This window comes from Rhinolophus sinicus, chromosome 15, assembly GCF_057876585.1.
Source record: "Rhinolophus sinicus isolate RSI-liver-muscle chromosome 15, RSI-T2T, whole genome shotgun sequence".
NCBI classification, from domain to species: Eukaryota; Metazoa; Chordata; class Mammalia; order Chiroptera; family Rhinolophidae; genus Rhinolophus; species Rhinolophus sinicus.
In genome coordinates this window covers 133,535,688-133,553,365 of record NC_142515.1, presented here as the reverse complement: position 1 = coordinate 133,553,365, position 17,678 = coordinate 133,535,688, and the positions used below count along the sequence as shown (strand labels likewise).

General features: G+C 42.0%; 1 protein-coding gene across 5 annotated transcripts; it reads right to left on the bottom strand.

The window, feature by feature from the left end:
• Positions 1-467: 467 nt before the first annotated feature.
• On the bottom strand, positions 468-17,554 carry LARP7 (La ribonucleoprotein 7, transcriptional regulator). 5 transcript variants are annotated; one of them, XM_074338578.2, is made up of 13 exons: positions 17,419-17,554; positions 12,005-12,208; positions 11,356-11,456; positions 11,200-11,283; positions 10,899-11,063; positions 10,725-10,818; positions 10,284-10,637; positions 10,055-10,199; positions 8,316-8,464; positions 7,400-7,521; positions 4,370-4,529; positions 4,015-4,106; positions 468-813 (listed from the first exon to the last, which is right to left on the bottom strand). In XM_074338578.2, the coding sequence occupies exons 2-13, from the start codon at positions 12,204-12,206 to the stop codon at positions 733-735; spliced, it is 1,749 nt and encodes a 582-aa protein (XP_074194679.1). In that variant the 5' UTR covers positions 12,207-12,208; positions 17,419-17,554; the 3' UTR covers positions 468-732. The 5 variants fall into 5 exon arrangements, with proteins under 5 accessions (XP_074194679.1, XP_074194682.1, XP_088648765.1 ...); XM_074338581.2 differs by having other exon boundaries at positions 7,400-7,518; positions 17,387-17,549; XM_088792639.1 differs by having other exon boundaries at positions 17,387-17,530.
• Positions 17,555-17,678: the final 124 nt, after the last annotated feature.

Below are 17,678 nucleotides of genomic sequence, written 5' to 3'. Positions count from 1 at the left end.
TCTCCTGATGTTTGGACGGGGGTAAGACACCGGACGTCCAGCCCTGGGAAGGCCTAAATGCGCCATTGGTGATGTTCCGGAATAAAATGACAGACCTCGCTTATCACATCGCTGATTCCCAGAGTTTTTTCCTGCGTTCATAGCATTCACTGCCTCTTATTTTGTCTTAACTTCATTTATGGAAAACAAACTCAGTACTTTTAAAACTGAACATTTAATTGGGAACAGTTCATGTGGTCTGTTCGTGGAGGCTCAGACAAGCAGCGCGCAGTCACAATGAAAGAGCACATGTAAGGCTTTGTACAAATCAACATGGTAGTAACACACCCAGGATACCTGGGGCTGTGACATGGGAAAAGCTACAAAACAACAAGCACAGTGACCGTCTACTGCTAACCCTGTTTCCTAAGCCATGTATTTATGTGGTACTGATTATTTTTAGTAATATTAAACAACAAAATTAATGATAATGTTCAAAACATTTATTCACTAAATCACTTTGAGGTTGATTTATATAAGATAATTTCAACAAATAAAATGTTTAATGAAAAATTGTGCTATACAATGTACTCATCTCTAGAAAGAAGTCTTATCCACAAAGAACACAGGTACGTAAGTAAATACAGGTTTTAAAGAACATTCATTAGGCATTTACTATCATAATGAAGATGGATTTCCTAAAAGCAGCTCAAGAATCCAGTGAAATCTCAAGAGGTGAACCAAAAGCTTTTTTCAATCATATTCAGAAAATCTAATATGCTTACTTGCTTGTTGAGTCTTTTCCAGTCTAATCTTTTCAGCTTTGGTGATTAACTATAGAGAAAGAAATCAGAGATTACTGTATTGGATACCCAGAAACAAAGATAATTATGACTAGAGAAACTTGACAACTATGAGTCTGAATGAATTCTTTTAAAACAGGGAGAGGTAGATAAATGAAATAATTAAGTTTGGTCAAATCAATTACAGAAAGAACTGTCTAGATTATGGTTTATCACGTATAATAGATACTAAATTTTTAAATTATTTAAAACCCTCCCAATGTTAGTTCCAGATTACTAAAAATGTTTCAATTAAAAATAGCCACTCCGTGCTGGCAATCTTGTTTACCTTTTAGGAGGGTTCAGTTTCAGGATCCATACCTGTTAGTCGTTTCCTAACCCCTTGCGCTCGAGTATCAACTGCCAAGACACCTCGTTAGGGCTGTGGCTCTCAGAGACTGTACCATGCCTCAGAAGCCATGTTACTTGAACACAACATTCTGGGCCTATTCTGGGCTGAGAGCTACACGAAGGTGTGTTTACAGTTGCTTACCAATTTGAAAATTAAAATACCCCAAATAAAGATCTGTTATTAAGAGTACTTACTGTTTATTACATGCTAACATAAACACTTGAATATGGTTAAAGAAGGCAAGTGAAATTATGTGGCAAGCAGAAGACCATTTAAATGTCTACATATTACAAAAGCTTTCTTGTTGGAAAAATTTTAAATACTGCATTTAGCTTTGGAGGAAAGAAAAAATCTTATTTTCTTAAAAAACAGGTTTTATCGAGCAATTGCTAACATTGCTTCTTTGAAGTGTTTGGTGACATGTGGCCATGGCCATGGGCAGGAAGTGACTTGAGTTTACACTAAAAACCTACTCCTCAGTGAGGTGAGTCAACGGTTAGAAACTCACACCCATGTGTTTGCTCTGCAAATGCCATGGATTCTGCCTTTGCCTGCGGACGACCGTCTGACATATCAGTAATTTGTAGAGAAAAGCTTTAAAATATGCTTTAAGGGGCTTGAAAAGCCAAAGAAAGATGCGCAAAGCCTCACTGCAGCAGCTGGTCCCTGACTCCGTCTGGCAGGAAGATGGGAGACCCATCCCGTGGCAGGTCTTTCCAGCACCTTCCTGACCGTCTGTGAGGTCTTCATTTATGTACCTGTACCTGACTTTTGTATGGAAGAAGACGAATGTAGAAAATGAAATTTCTTTCCCTCTTCCTTTTCTGTCTTTTAATTCTGTATAACGTGACGGGGCTCAGGGAATTGGCCCCAGTACCCTACTCCACAACGTGAAAATCAGGAGCCAGGATTTTTTTATCAGTGCTTTTCCTTCATTCAGTTATGGACCAAAGGCAACCCTGCCGGCTGTCATGTCAGAAAGGCATCTGTCCCACTCAGGGCGGCTCCCTTTTCTCCACACGCCCTGACCACGGCCCTCCCAGTCAAGCTGCCCGCGCGGCCTGCAAAGCTGTCCTCTAAACTCACGTGCCCAACGTCAGCTCTAATGCCACCTCCCAGACAAACTCATCTGATGTGAAGCTGTCGCACAGCACCTCCAATGAGGTCTTTCTGCATAGCATTTGTCATCCCCCGACTATGGTGCTTATCTCTTAGCTTCCTGGAAGGGACTTTGTCACTCAGGGCTGTATCCCCAGCTGTTAAACAGTGGTTAACACCAATGGGCACTCAAAAATAGTAACTAAATTAACCAAAAAGTAGGTAGACAAACTAAAGATGTCTGTCCCTCTCCTCTAAAAACCTCTTTAGAACCTGCTTTGTGTGGCCCTTTCTTCATGTCACGACAGGAGCCAGCTAGCCACCTCCATGACCTCAGCCAGGAGCCTCTCCTTTATGACATTTCTCTTTATCAAACACATGCTAGTGACAGGCCTAATGGTGCAACAAGTAACATGATCAGGAAAAGCACCCTCCAACTCAGTGACAGAGCTACTCACTGTGCTCCAAGCCAACTTACAAAACTCCCTAGTCAGTGTGTATTCCCTGGCCTTAAATTTAATTTATGGAATGGAGTCTTTCTGAAAAACAAAATCACTAATTCCCAGTTTTACAAATATAAAAAATGTAAATAGAATCACACACCAATTAAAGGGTAAGTATCATTTAACAAGTGACTTCATTTCAGTGCTGAGTTCTGGATTAATCATTTTAACATTTAAATACTCTCAAGCAGGCTTTCAAATTAACACCTCATAGGCCTGAAAGGGGAAGGAAGGAGGCCCCCATCTGAGCAAATTGTCTGCATTCAAGGCAGCAGAATTAACAAAGCCCAGTTGGAAACCTCCCCCCAAATCATCTTTAAACCCAGTGAATCTTAGGTGATGCAAGGCTGGTGCAAAACACTTAAAAAGAAAAAAGAATTTTATAAATACGACCCCATATCCACAAACCTAAAATACAGAAAGTATAACTTTCTAAATGCTAACCAGTGATAAAAGGATGCACATCTTTTTAGACTTTTCTTACTTTTATACTATATAAAATACAAAAGTCCTACTCTTATATGACTTTCGTAATTTAAAATTTTTGATATAGCAACACAGTCATTATGTGCCCTACTTTGTTCTAAGCACTTTAAGATGTACTAACCTTTACATGTATCATTATTGTTTCACAAGAATAAACTTGACAGCTCACTAGCAACGATTCAATAAATTAGTGTCATTTAAAATAAAATTACAGAAAGAGAAGCTTGCTTTAAATTATTTAACGTATTTAAGCTTGCTTATATCACTTGTTGACTATTCTAGATAAAAATAAAGCTTATCACTGCCATAGGGACCATTATACATTAAATCTCTCAATCTTATCTCTGGAGGTTCATATCTTCAAAACCCACATTCTAAATACATTGTGCTTTTACCCTTAAGACAATGTTTAAATAATCATTTACCACCCAACCACCACACACAGCAACCAGAAATCAAGACTGCTTTAAGTTACACCACTGGTTTAAAAACAAATGAGAAACAGAAAACTCTAAATTAAAATAACGTACCCTTGTGGGGAAAGCACTTTTAATTTTGTGTACTATAGAGACTTAAGTATTCTTCTCAATTGGAAACACAGTGTCCCCTGTTAATCTGTTATGTACAGCAAAAACAAGTTTCCTTCAGGACTGCACACTCCTTTTAGAAGACAGCCTCTGACAAAACGCTACCCAAAACAAAAAACGAACCACAAAAACCCCAAAGTAAAACAAAGGAAACATTAATTGCTTACCTTCTCCGTGCCTCTCTTCTTCTCCCGAGGCTGATTAAGTTTGGCCTGCCTATCTACCAAAATTTTCTGCCAATACCTCTGTTCATGATCACCTTAGAAACAAACAAAAACACTGATCACTGAGCATAAGGGCAGAGAAGAGACATAGTCAAAGCATTAGTCTCAGTAACAGAACCAGACCAGCTGTCAAATTATACTTAATGCAACTTTGACTGTAAGAGCGTTCTCTCTCTCTCTCTCTCTCTCTCTCTCTCTCTCTCTCTCGTTCCATTAGCCAAACTCAGAAAACACAGTTCCCCACAATAAGAATTGTTAAAAAGAACCTTGTTAAAAAGAAAGGTTCTGTGACGTTTACCAGAAAGGACCTCGAGTTCCCAACAGTGTTTCTTTTTAATGTCCGTTTGTGCCTCCAAGACTGCGCGGGCATCCTCAGCACTTCGGAACCTAACATGGCACTCCGTGTCCCCTTCGAGCAGGTCGACATACACAGCTTCTGACACTGCTGCCAGAGTGTCCTGCATCAGGGGTTAGAGATATGTCAAGTACAGAGAATGTTTCACGATGATTCTAAAACTCTTCCCACAGTTGTGTCAGAACGTGTTCTGTGGGAGCCACATGAAGCTTAAAATGAGAACTGTCCTACCTAAACAGTGCTAAAATGCACACAAATGCTCTTTGAAAATGGACACGGGCAAAGCTGAGAACCAATTTCACAAAAACTCGAATCCTAACTTGCTTTCTCTTATTCTGCCACATCCTCAGAATGTCAAGGGGAAGGGAAATACTGCTTAAGGACAACAGATTTGTAGAGCAGGGTGTACAAATACTCCCCCACCCACAACTCAAGAAAAGATTCCAAGTGTGGATGTAGCTAGAATAAGGAGTCAAATTAAAAACAAAACAAAAACCCACACGGACTGAGGGAGAAGGTGTGTTTCCATTCACCTATACAAAATCACATCCGACTTAAAACATTTATGTAAAAACGGTCAACTTTTTATAACAACTCAAGAAAAATGAAGTTTCATGGAATCTACAAAAATTCTAGGTACCCAGGCGGATTATGGGAATATAGCCCAAAAGCTCTTACTTCCTGATAAAATACCTAAGCAACTTCTTCTAAACAACCCAGCAAGGAAAAGTTTTACTAGAAAGCCTGCTGTGAAGGCAAATTAACAAGATTCCTGCATTCCTAATCAATTTTTTCCCCCACAACAGCTTCTACAGTAAATACGATGCAATTATGCAGGAATGTTACACTAATTCTTAATTCATCACCTTCCATTCACGAAGCTAAAGAAGTAACTGGAAATTCCCAACTGGAAAAAAATCGCTTCACCCTTCTCGTCCTTTAGTTTTGACCCAAAATTTCAAGACCGAATTCATTTAGAGAACTTTTAGATGCTGGATTTTTATAGTCTGAATTATAGGAAGAACTGGGCAACACCTGGAAATAAAATCTATCACAGAGTAAGAGAAGCTGATCAGTTAATAGCAAAGCCTAAGTAGTAAAAACCTGTGAGTCTGCAGAAGCAAGGGATATGTCTCCACTCACCCTAACACTCAGCATGCTACCTAGCACGGAACTGGCACTTAATAAATGTTTGCTAATTCAATAATAACAAAAAGAACTGGAGACAAAATTTGCCACTTCTTCCCATTTCTGTAGTTAATAGTACTAAGAAAAATAACCAGTTTCAAGTTGATAAAATCTGACTCTATTCATGGGTTATCAGCCCGATTAAATTGCTGCAATTAAAAAGATATTTACTAAATATCCATTATAATCTCAAGGTAACCTCTGCATTTAAAATCCTTCTTCGAATGACGAATTAGCCTGGTAATCACACCGGGTAAGACACACACAGAAGTCACCATCTTCATAGCTCACTTTTGTTCCAGTAAATGTAAGGAACTATTAACTTGATTACTAGTCACTTTATGACTTTATGATCATAAATAAAGAATTTGTAATTAACATAATTACCACTTAAAATGTAAAAGCTCTTTAATTAACTGTCAGTCATTCCAAATAACAAACTTTTGAGTAATTTTTCTATTAAATCTTTTGCAGTCTAAGTGACCACAGCCTTATTTACACCCTTAATTTTATTTTTATTAACCCAAATTCTACATTGCTACAGTACTCTGCAAGCTGGCAATATAATTTGGGTCTAACCAAATCCCTCATGAGTATCACAAAAGAATCTAAAACTGACGTGCTAGTGACATAGTGTGTACACACGACCACAGTTGAGCTTCCTCAACGGTTATGATGTCATAGAATGAGCTGCAAAACCAAAACCCACAAGCCAGTGCTGGAGTCCGTGCAGAAATCAGACAGGTTTGCTATACAATAAGAGTATTTTACACAGTTTAGAAAAGGAAGCGTCTCACCTAAATGGACGACAGGGCAAGGGTAAATGAAATATGGCGCTCCCCCACGAGAGTATGCCAATAATAAATAGTGCTGCACAAAAGGCTGTTGGATACAGTATGAACAGCAATTTGTAAATTACGTATGATTTACACACGCATGCAAATTTTTTGTAGTTTTTAAAAATACTTTATACCTTTCTGCAATTGTTTCAAATTTTTAAAATAAACAGCACGGATTGAAAATACCAAAAAATTTTAAACATCAACTTATAAAAGGCTCTTTTCTCCAGAATACCCTGCGTTTCCTTCAGGAAAAAATGTCAATTTCCAAGAGTATTCATTAACAGGCAAAAATAAACTAAATCCATGGTAAGAAAAAAATAACTATATTATCTCTTTAATTCCAAAATAACTTTTAATTTTTTTAGCTCACAAAATCTTTTAGGAATCTATTGAAAGCTAAGAGCACCAACGAAAACAAATTACAAATTATCTAGTTTGCTCCAAAGCCTGACAACAGCAGATGATTACAATTTTAAAATCATTTAGACCAACTCTAATATTGATTAAATCTTTAAAACACTTTTGGCGCTAAGCATTTTTCTAAAATCCATTTTTTTCTAAAAACAGAAAAGAGAGTGACTACTGGGAAAGCATTTCAGTCTCTCTACTCCTGCAGTTAGGACGACAGCAGTAAGGTCCCCTCACTCATTACACAACTAACCAACCATTTAGGGCACTGATACAAGTGGGCACACACTGCAGCGTGCCTACAGAAGGATCAGAACTGGGCTCACAGCACATCTGACCCAGTGAGGAGCTCAGTCTTTCGATTTTGCTTCACATCAAACTTCAGAGTTACTTTGGAAGCAAACCTGACAAGCAGCTCGCCACAGAGGAACAAATTCCAATTTGATTTGCTTCGTTTTCCATATTCAGAACATTTTCACACCGGGGAGCTCTTAAGGGGCAAGAGGGACAGCTCCCTGGGGCGGAAACGCCTTACCCGGATCTGCTTCCTGCCAGGCAGGGGCTCGGTGCTGAGGATCTTCACAATGACGCCACTCACAAACTGGGGTCCAGCGGCGCTGGCCTTCTCTGGGGGACAGCACTTGGCACTGTTTGCTGCTGGTTGAGAAGAAAAAGGCCAGAAATAAATCTCCCGCACTTCAGAAGAACATCATCATATCATTTCTTAGACCGCGTAAAGGGATGAAGTTACTTAACTTCAAATTTAACGGACAATTTAAGTAATTTATAATATTGTAAGTTTTTGGGGCTTGGGACAGGTCTCCAGACATAAGTCATACTGCTTATTACAGATTACCATGAAATAAAATACAAGATCTTTATCAAATGCTAACTGGGACTGTTAGACAAGCACTTGTAAAACCTTAAAAAAAAAAAAAAAAAAAAAAAAAAAAAAAAGCCCCCTTAGCCGGAGCCCAGTAACAAAGGACTCTACGCTTAATGAAGAAATAAACAGGCAGAGAATAATATAGAAGAATATTCTATATAATTCAGATGTGAAAATTGTATTACAGGAATTTAAAATGTATCTTAACATAGAAGATAACACAAAAATTGTTTTGTTTGTGCTTGTGGTTAATATTGCGGAATGAAATGACAATCTTTGTTTCCACAAACTTGCTCAATTCCTAAGTGAGGCACTTCTTACTAAATGTGACTAACAATGAAAACTGCAATGAAAACAAACAGCTATGATTAAAAAAGATACTGTTTAAATCAGCCCTTGAAATATTCTTACATCAAGAATAAATCACATCTGGACAACTTGCCAAATCACCAATTCTCTAATAAATGACCAGTGTAACAGTTCAAGTTTATACTATAACAACCCGGAAATACTATGTTAGTATGTAAATCCAATGTAATGCTTAAAAACTCATATTGATGGTTACTTGTTTCATTTTTCACTCCGGACTTATTCACTCCTTGGTCTGTTTCCATTTCTGACTCTGATTTTAGCTGGGATATTGTTTTTTTTAAAGAAGCCATACTGGCTTTCTGCAGTGCTAGATACTCTTTCTTCAAATCCATCCATTCATTCCTGTAATTAAAAACACATGCATGGGAAAGAGTGGTAACAGATGATTAAATGAAAAGTAAATATCTAAACATATACATCCAGTGACTTGCAAGCACTCCTCCCAACATCTCTTTGCTAAACACACACTCCAATTATTTTCCGAGTTCTAAATGCATCCAGCAAACAAGCAAAGGGGAGTTCCCCTGCCCCTACATTCAGATTAAATGTTTTAAATTTGCAATTCAATTCTTGAGTATACTTCAATTACTTGAATTTTTGAAAATAAAAGATTTGAACTAGTTAATTAACTAGTAAATTTACTACCACAGTCATCTCTGGGGGGGAAATGAGAGATTAAAATTTAAACATTACTATGTAGTTAAGGTGCTTCCAATTTCAGAGATAACATTCCTTAGTATTTACTCGAATCAAAAGGAATGTCTAAGAAGGAAGAACCCGCTGGAAGCAATTTCTCCATTTACATACGTTTAACAAGTAGAAGCTTCTTCAAACAGCCAGAGCCCGGAGCCCAGAAGCACAAAGGCGCTCGGGCTCCAGCCAGGGCTCTTTGTTCCCCCTAATCTAGACCATCAAACAAGTAGATAGGCATTTTTTTTAGAGGAGGATATCTTGTGGTAATGGTTTTAGCTGTTAACATTGACATCTGTATACTTCCCAAAAAAAAAAAAAAAAAAAAAAGCGGAGGGCTGGAAAGGACCCAGACCCACCCAGGATCGTCCCTTCCTTGCGAGCTGACACATTAGAATAACAAAAGGCTCTTACAGATGCTTTGAGATAAAAAGGCAGAGGAATTCAGGAGTTAAGGAGACTATAAATACGAGGCCTGGAGTCCTGCCCTTTAACCTTCCAGAGGGGACGGACTCGTGGCGAGAGTGACCTGGAGGGTCCAGAAGTTTCCTGCCCAAAGGTACGCGTTTTGCTTTCCCCTGTGTTGGCTCTTGCCCTCGTCGGGCCTCCCTCTTACTTTAACATGGAAGCCCTTTCTGAGACTTCTCAAGTAGTAAGTGCTTCCATGTTTTAGTCGAAGTGAGTCCCAAATGCTTCTCCAGATGCAGCATGGCAACCTCGCTAGAGACAATGGGGATCCCCTCTGCTTTAACATGGGGGTACCTGCTGCGTCAACAAAAGTAAGTGCTTCCATGTTTCAGTGGAGGTGTCCCCAAACACACAAATTCTCTAACTTAACAGCCTAAAAATGTTCACGATTCACCCCAAGGTCTTCCTGCACTGGGCTGCCCGTCACTTAAACATGGACGTACTTGCTCTAACACCGGTGAAGTAAGTGCTTCCATGTTTTAGTGCCGGTAAGGCCCTCCTGGCAGCTCCCCGACCTGCCCTGCACCCCGAAACTTAAGCAGCCAGTCCGTTAGGAACCCCCGCCACTTCAACATGGAGGCATTTGCTGGAACCTGACAAGTAAGTGCTTCCATGTTTTAGTGTGGTGGTTCCTCCTCACTACCCAGTCGTGCAGCACTCGCGTGTGCAGACAGGGCTCAGGCCGTTACTGTTGCTAACGTGCAACTCTGTTCGCACCGTGGAATTGCACTTGAGCAATGGTGACGGGCTGCGCTGTGGACGCCGTGGACCTACTTGGACAGCACGCGCAGGGGGATGACCTCCTCCCCCATCCGGTGCCTCTCCTTGTGCTTCTTCTTGTGCTTCCTCTTCGTCTTCAATAGGGACCCATCTTTTACGTCTCCAGCGTCCTTTTCCTCTTCAGTGGAAACTTCTAAGTCTTTCAGAAATAAACACGAGAAAGACTTAGTTTAAGAAATGAGATAACCTATCTACCAAATTCCAACCTCTGCGTCACAAGTACCTTTGTATTCCTTGCACATTTCCGGTGCCTTTTTAAGGTTGTCTTTCTGAGCAGTTTTTTTGACTTTTGACCTGGGGGGGAGGCATTCTGCGTCCTCTGACCTGCTTCTCTTTCTCTTCCCGGCTCTGACTGAAGGTGAACCGCTTACTTCCGCTCTTTCTCGTTTCTTCTTCTTCTTCAAGGGTGGCTTCTGGGGCTCAGCAGCTTCTCCCTCGGAGCCCTCAGATGCAGCCCCGGGCCTCTTCCCTGTGCAGCCGTCGCTCTCCTTGCCCGCGTCCATATTTGACTCTCCCCTCTGGAGACCATCTTCCTTCTTCACTCGCACTTTCTTCTTCTTCTTCCTCTTCTTTTCTTCTGTAACAAGGCTGCCATTAGTTTTTTTTCTCCAACTACATCTAGTGAAAATATACTTTCCCTAAATGTCAACATGAAGTCACTCACCAGCTACTCTAAAGGCAGGAATGGGCTTATTTTTCACCGTTTTAGGAAATACACCTGGTTTTCTTGGTGCTTCTTCAGGTGGGTTATTAAGAAACTGAAATGTAATCAGCAAAAATGTTGCCATTTAGAACACCTGCTAATATCTTTGCTTTTCCTTTTAGGTTCTGAACCTACCTCAATAGCTTTTGCTGCTTGTTCTTTTGTTTCAAATTCCACAAAGGCAAATCCCTTTGGATCTCCAGTAGACTTATAGTGCGGTATGCTTATATAAACGACATTGCCACATTTCCCAAACACTCTTTCAATCCAGCTGTGATTGACATTTTTGGGAAGTAATTCCTAGAATAAATTAGAAACGTACTACACATAAGGATTTTTACTCAAGGTCAATAAATTCTTACTTGAACATTACAGAGTTTCATCTTTTGACTGGGTGCGGTGCTCGGGGCTTTTGTTAGAAAGCTGGCTTACGTACCACGTACACTGTCCGCTCATCCTCATCCTGTGGCCTCTCTCCCAGCGGCTTCCTCCTCCGGATCCTGGTCCCTTCTAAATCCAGCTTTAAAAAGAGGACATACGGTTAACAATCTAATTGAATTGCGTGATTAAAAAAAGTTGTAAGAATTCTTACCTCTACAACAGCTGAACTTTTCAATGCTCTGGCTATTAACTTCCCATCAGTGGTCAATTTTTTCATTTTGTTAAAAGACACGAGGAGTGATATATCAACATCTAATGGAAATGCAAAAGTGAGGAAATAAAAATGCAGTCTCTAGGCAGGTGCGGCCAGAGCTAAGAGTTCGAGTTTTCACAAATGAACACTCATCCCTCCTACTAGAATTAGTATTAGAAGGAGTGAAATGCTCTCTAGATCTTGAACTTCACTCCCCCAGCACAGACCTTCACTGCTTCCCAACTCATCTGACATACACAGGACAAATCAATCAATGCACTGTTAATATAACTACTTTCTAGAATGGTTTTGGAATAACTGCTTTGGTCTGAAGTTGCAGAATCCTACTGAGTCCTTACACTTAGTGATAACGTCATGAGCTGCAATATTTAATCTGAAAATTAAAATATAACGTGCACATGTACATATGTATACAACAAATGTACTACAGTGTATGAAGACATGATACATGTATATTAGATAATATGCAGTGTATACATAATTGACTATAATAATACAGTGCAGATATACAGCTGTAGAACTGGGTGACTTAGTAACTAAGGCAGCACACCTCCACCGGTTCCATCCTGGACTTTTGCAAACTTACATCCATCTCTGGATTTCTCAATCTGCTCACGAAGAAACCTGTCCTTGTGAAGATTTGCGTCTCCAAACCAAAAGTCCACTTGCTTAGCAATATCTGCAAGCACCTGTTTAACTCGAGACCGTTTCTTTTTTTCTACTTCTTTTTTCTTTTCAGTACTTTCCTCTTCCATTGCCTTTTCTTGGTTTCCACTTTCAGTTTCCATTCCTGTGAATTAAAAAAGGTAAATATTTAAGTCTGGTAATAGAGAAAAATATTTCGTCTTCAATTTTCTGAAGGAATGGTGGGACTCAGATTTCACTGCCAGAGGCCAGTCTTTCAGAAGAACACTTCCCAGACGTTTCCAACAATCAGCTTTCATTGGCTTTGCTTCATTTAAAAATGTTTAGCTCGGCCCTGCTCACTTTCCATCGGCCTTGTTTTTACTTGTAGAGGAAGTTCACCTCCCAGGTCATGAATCATATAGGTAGCTTTAGTTTTTTACTTAACGCCCTTTTAAATGGCAGGACCAGCTTATCCTAGTCTATAAAATCTTGTCACCAAATCACACTTATAGTCACTTAAGTGTAAGATTAAGGGTCATTTCCTCTCAACAGACCTCAAAAAGGTTATTTGCATTTCAAAAACTCCAGTGAAAAACGATTCTTCATTTTGGTTTTTTAATGTTAATTTCTGTACTAAGCAGAATTCAGCTGGAATAAGTTGTAGAGCCAGCCTTTTTCAGGTTACTTGCCCAGCCCAGTCTTTATTTCTGGGGCAGAATTCCCACCCCCTCCTTCAACTCACTTAGCTGGCCTGTCTCCCCCTCCCTCAGACTTTGCGTCTTCCCACCAGCCTGCACTAAAGCTGGCCCCTTGAGCTTGCTGCTCTCACACCCCATCTACAGGGCACGCCTCCCTCCCTGATGTGCTCAAGTCTTGTTCAAATGTCACTTCAGGGAGGTCTTCTCCCACAACTATATGTAAAATCACAAATTTCTGGACAAACATCTTTCTCCCCATGGCACACATCATCTCTAACATTAGCACGTAATTTATTGTAGTTGCTTATCCTTCCTAGGATGTAGGGCTGATTAAATCAGTGACTTGTCTTTTATTTACTGATGCATCCATCCCCAGTTCTAGTACACAGCAGTCATTCAGATTATTTGTTGACTATATTGTGTCATCTTAAAGCACTAGAGGTTCGTACAAAAATGACATGAGCAAGGCTTACCATCAGGCCTCGGACAAGCGGGCCTGCCTGAGAATAAGCTCAGTCTCACTTGAGATGAAGGGTTTTTTAAAAAAAGGCAGTGGATTTGGGTTAATTGCTGGATTTCGGAAGTGCTGGGCAGGCCTACAGATGACATGAAGATGCTGTCCCCACACGTTAAAGCTCAGTAAACAGCAGGAAAGCCTTGTGTCTCCTGGGTCTGTCAGGTAGAACCTGGCTGCAGCGCTGACACTGCAGACAGTAACAGAAATCATGTTTCAAAGTGACCCAGGAAGAGGGCACTAAGCCCTCTTCAATCTCCCACCAAACGTGCATTCTCACCAAAGTCAACAAGAGTCTTGGCATTTTAACAGGCTTCAGTTGATCAGCCGTGTATGAATTTGGAAAATATATGCATAATGAAGTATTTAGATGATGTTAGCATAACATAAAATGGAGCTACACCCTGGAAGTTGTCATTAGAAACCCATCTGTGCATATGCACATTGCGTCCCTCCCCCACTGTCCTGTGGGGCGTCCCTTGTCCTTCCACGACTCTGTACCACTGACCTCTCCGCAGCATCTGCTCTTGGTAACCCTGCAGGACTGTCCACCCGGCTTCCAGCAGCGTTCCCTCCATCTCCACCTCCTCTCCTTCCCATGCGCCTAGGCGTGTGTTCCGTCCTGGGCGCCCTTATCCACACTCATCCTTTCTGAGGGTCCCAGCTCTATGCCAATGTTTCCCAGTCTAAATTCTCCAGTCCTGACTTTTCCCATTAGCTCCCCACTCCAATTCAACTGTCTGACACCTCTGCTTGTCTGTCTAAAGTAGATCTTAAGCTTAAAATGGCAAAAACTAAACTCTCAAATTCTAACAAGCCTATTTTTGGCCTAGTTTACCACATCTCACAAAACACCAATTACAAAAGCGCAGAGAGGGCAGAGACATGAATCCTTAATTCTCCCCCCCATTCACTGGCACTCCTGCTAGCTCTACCTTTACCTTCATCGACTATACCCTGAATACAAACACTGCAGTTCTCCCCTCAGACCCCCGTCCAAGCTGTCCCTGCGTCTGCTTCAATCACCACATCCTAACACAGCTGCTTCTCATTTCTTCCATCGTCATCAACTCTCAGTCAGCAACCAGTCATCACTTACAAGCTGAAGCCATGTCATGTTCACCGCTTGCACAAAATCCTCCAAAGGTTTCTTATCACACTCAGAATAAACCCAGTCCTCTCTGTGACCCACCAGGCCCTGCTGTCTGGCGGGCAGGGGGGTGACTTAACTCCAGGCCCTGCTCCATCTGGTCAGGGGTTACCTAACTCCAGCTCCTGAGTTCTTCCCAGCAGACCACCCCAAACACAACACGACACCTTGCTCTTCGTAACATGCCAAGGCCATTCCCATCTCAAGGCCTTTGCTCTTGCTGCTCTTTACCTTCCACCACATCTGTAGGGATTACTTCTTCATTCAGGTCTTGCAAACCAGTGGCTCAATGAGGCTTTCTTTTTGACCCAATCTTAAAAACCACTCCCCCCTTGCTACCTTAACCCTACCCACCCCCTCAGTCACTAAGAGCAGGAGGCACTTTAGCTTGATCACAACTGATGCATTTATTGAATAATTAATGTATTTAAAAGGATCTTATAAGCTGTAAAGTGTTAAGCATTTCAAGTCCTTTTGTAAGGGAGTAGGATCATAAATAAAATACAAGCATGGCTATGATTATCACTATAACAGGATCCATTGCTAACTTTCCCTTTTGAAAAAAAACTACAAATTATAAAGGGTGACTACCAGCTCTCCAATTCCTTTGCTTGTCAAAGCTACCATCTAAGAAAATAGTGGACAGAACTGCATATGCACAGAGTCACAATTCTCCCAGAAACCAGACTTTCCCCATCATTCTCATATCTCAGCCCAGAGACTCTCTCCTCCATTGCTTCTCTGAAGGATTATTTTTGTGGCTTAGAGCATTAAATTCAGAAACTCTTACCTGGAGTGTATAATACATGTTTGCAATTGACATCTTAAAAATAGTATAAATTCTGTAGCTAATCAAACATACCTTCATTTAGAGGAAAGCATGGATTTCACAGAAGATGTAGCACAATTCAGCTTTCCTGCTACACCACGGCTGAGAAGATGAGACAGTTACAATCTCCTTACACTCTTGGTCCTCAGTCTTTCTCCACATGCTGTGGTGACCAGGCTGTGTGTGGTCAGTGCACACACTGCAAATCAAACTCACTACCTGTCTTACCCAGGCCTGTTCTCACCTCCTCTGACTTAAGGATGCCACGTTCCACTGAGCTCATCGAGCTATTTACGAGCTGTATGGATTTTGAGCAATTTACCGCATCTCTCTATGGTCTATAAAATGTGCATAAAAAGTATACCTACATAATAGGGTTTTGAAAGATTAATCAAAGTAATGTAAATAAAGACTTCAAATCGGCACTATACAGCACACTCATTAACACGTAAAAATTACTTATTATTTTATCATTTAACAACCTAGCACTGAGTCCCATCAATTCCGCCTCTGGAACAGCTATCTCCAGTGTTTTCCACAACCAGTGTCACTATAACATGGGAACAGTTTATAGACTGTTCTAGTAGTCACCCATTCTTCACAGAAACCGTGTTAACGTGTCTAAAACACAGAGCCCGTGTGTGGCCAGATCTAATTCTGTGACTCTGATGTTATACAAAATTCTCAACGTTAGAAATTCCTTAGCATCTTGTTGGAACAGGACACACGTTTCAAGAAAATTGTTAAATAACCAGTGACCGCTAACTGGGGTCTAAACAGGGGCTTTAAACAAAGAATAAAAGTTAGTGTAACAATGCAAATTACTTTCCATCCATTGTTTTAATCCTCACATCCCACTGGGGGTTCTCCCAGCTTTTGTGACAGAGGCTCAAAGGTTAAGAGACCTGGTCGAAGCTACGAGCTAAGCAAGCTCAGGCCTGACTGCCACGCTGCCCGTGGTTTAGAACCTCTCGCTACCCATAACCATGCACTCGTTCCACGTTCCGACTCGGGAATTCTCACCCAGCAGTCCATGGGATTTTGGGTGGGTTTCAAATATTCTTGTGAATATCATGAAGTTGTTAAAAGATAAATTTTAACGAAAAGGTAAAACCGAGAATCTTGTACAAACAAAAAATGACTGCATGCCAAAGAGTTAAGATAATCAAGGAACCAGCTAAGTGTTAAGAACCAGTTCAAAGGAAAATTTAAAAAGCAGACACACATACATAAACACTCAGGAACACGGAAATAAATGTTAGTAGATGCAAAACCGGCCAGGGCAGTAACTGAAAGATTAACTAGTTGCAAGACCATTTCCATTGTGGTCTTTTCCTACAACGTGCACAACAGTAAAACAGCTCAATGACGAGGACAGGCAGCGATAGCCTGGAAGAGCGACACCCAGACACGACACCCAGTGTTTTTTTTCTCGCCCATTTCAGAGCCTCGGAACTTTTGCCGACAAGTTACACGGAGATGTTTTGACGTGTCCACGCATTTTGGGAAGCCCGTCCACAGCTATGACGCGCGGGGACTGGTCCGCCACAAGGCCGAGGACGCCGCTGGGGCCGCGGCCGACCACTCACGGGCGCCCCTCCTGCCCCCGCGCCGCTGCTCTGCAGAGTCTTGTCTCACGCGCCCACAAACCTCTCCCCCGTTTCAAGCCCAGGTGAAGCGCCGTCTCCCACCAGCACGTCGCCCCTAACGAAACGCTCATGTCTCCCCTCCTCTTAGTCACGCAGTCAGTACCCGAGTACTCAGCACTCGGTACTTGTTAGCCCTCCCACAACTGGAGTTTCTGCTGTTTGATGACAAGGACTTGCATCCTGAAAAAAAAAAGACTTAATTTTTTTAAAACACAAGTCCTCACTTTCGCTACCCTTTGGCCGCCAAAGCTCAAATGTGTGAAGTAACCATTTCGCGTGTGACGACCGCCCCTGTCAGCAGCAGCCCCACCGCGCCGGCGCCGGCGGGCCCCGAACCTCCGGCCACGGAACACGGCGCGGGGCCCCGCCTCTAACAACCGGAACTCCCGCGCGGCCAGACGACCTGCGCGTGCGCAGAGAAACAGGGCCGCGCGCCGACGGGCTCGAGGGGGGGCGGGGTGGCAGGGACGACAGGTGACGGGACGGATTGGCCGCACCCACCTGAGCGACCCTAGAGTCCACTCGGAACTTACTCTGTTCAATCCGCGAAACACAGGGCCAGAGACTGCGTCCTTGAGCCTTTCGCGTCTTCGGATTCTTACCGTCGTGGTTGTATCCGCGTCATACGACGAGCGACGCGGCTCTGCCGGACGCCTCAGAAAGACGCACCGAGGCGCTGCGCCGCCGCGACGTCCCAGGCAGGGGCGGCTCGGGGGCGGGGCCGCGGGGGCTCGCAGCCAATGAGGAGTTTGATTGGCGGCTTGACGGCGACAGTGCCGGGCTGAGTCTGGCG

Coding starts and splice junctions, on each gene's coding strand:
- LARP7 (XM_074338578.2), bottom strand. CDS start 12,206: ATGGAAACTGAAAGTGGAAACCAAGAAAAGGCAATGGAAGAGGAAAGT. Junction 11,457..12,004: donor TGAGAAATCCAGAGATGGAT/GTAAGTTTGCAA, acceptor CATTTCCATTAG/ATGTTGATATATCACTCCTC. Junction 814..4,014: donor AGAAGAGAGGCACGGAGAAG/GTAAGCAATTAA, acceptor CTTTCTCTATAG/TTAATCACCAAAGCTGAAAA.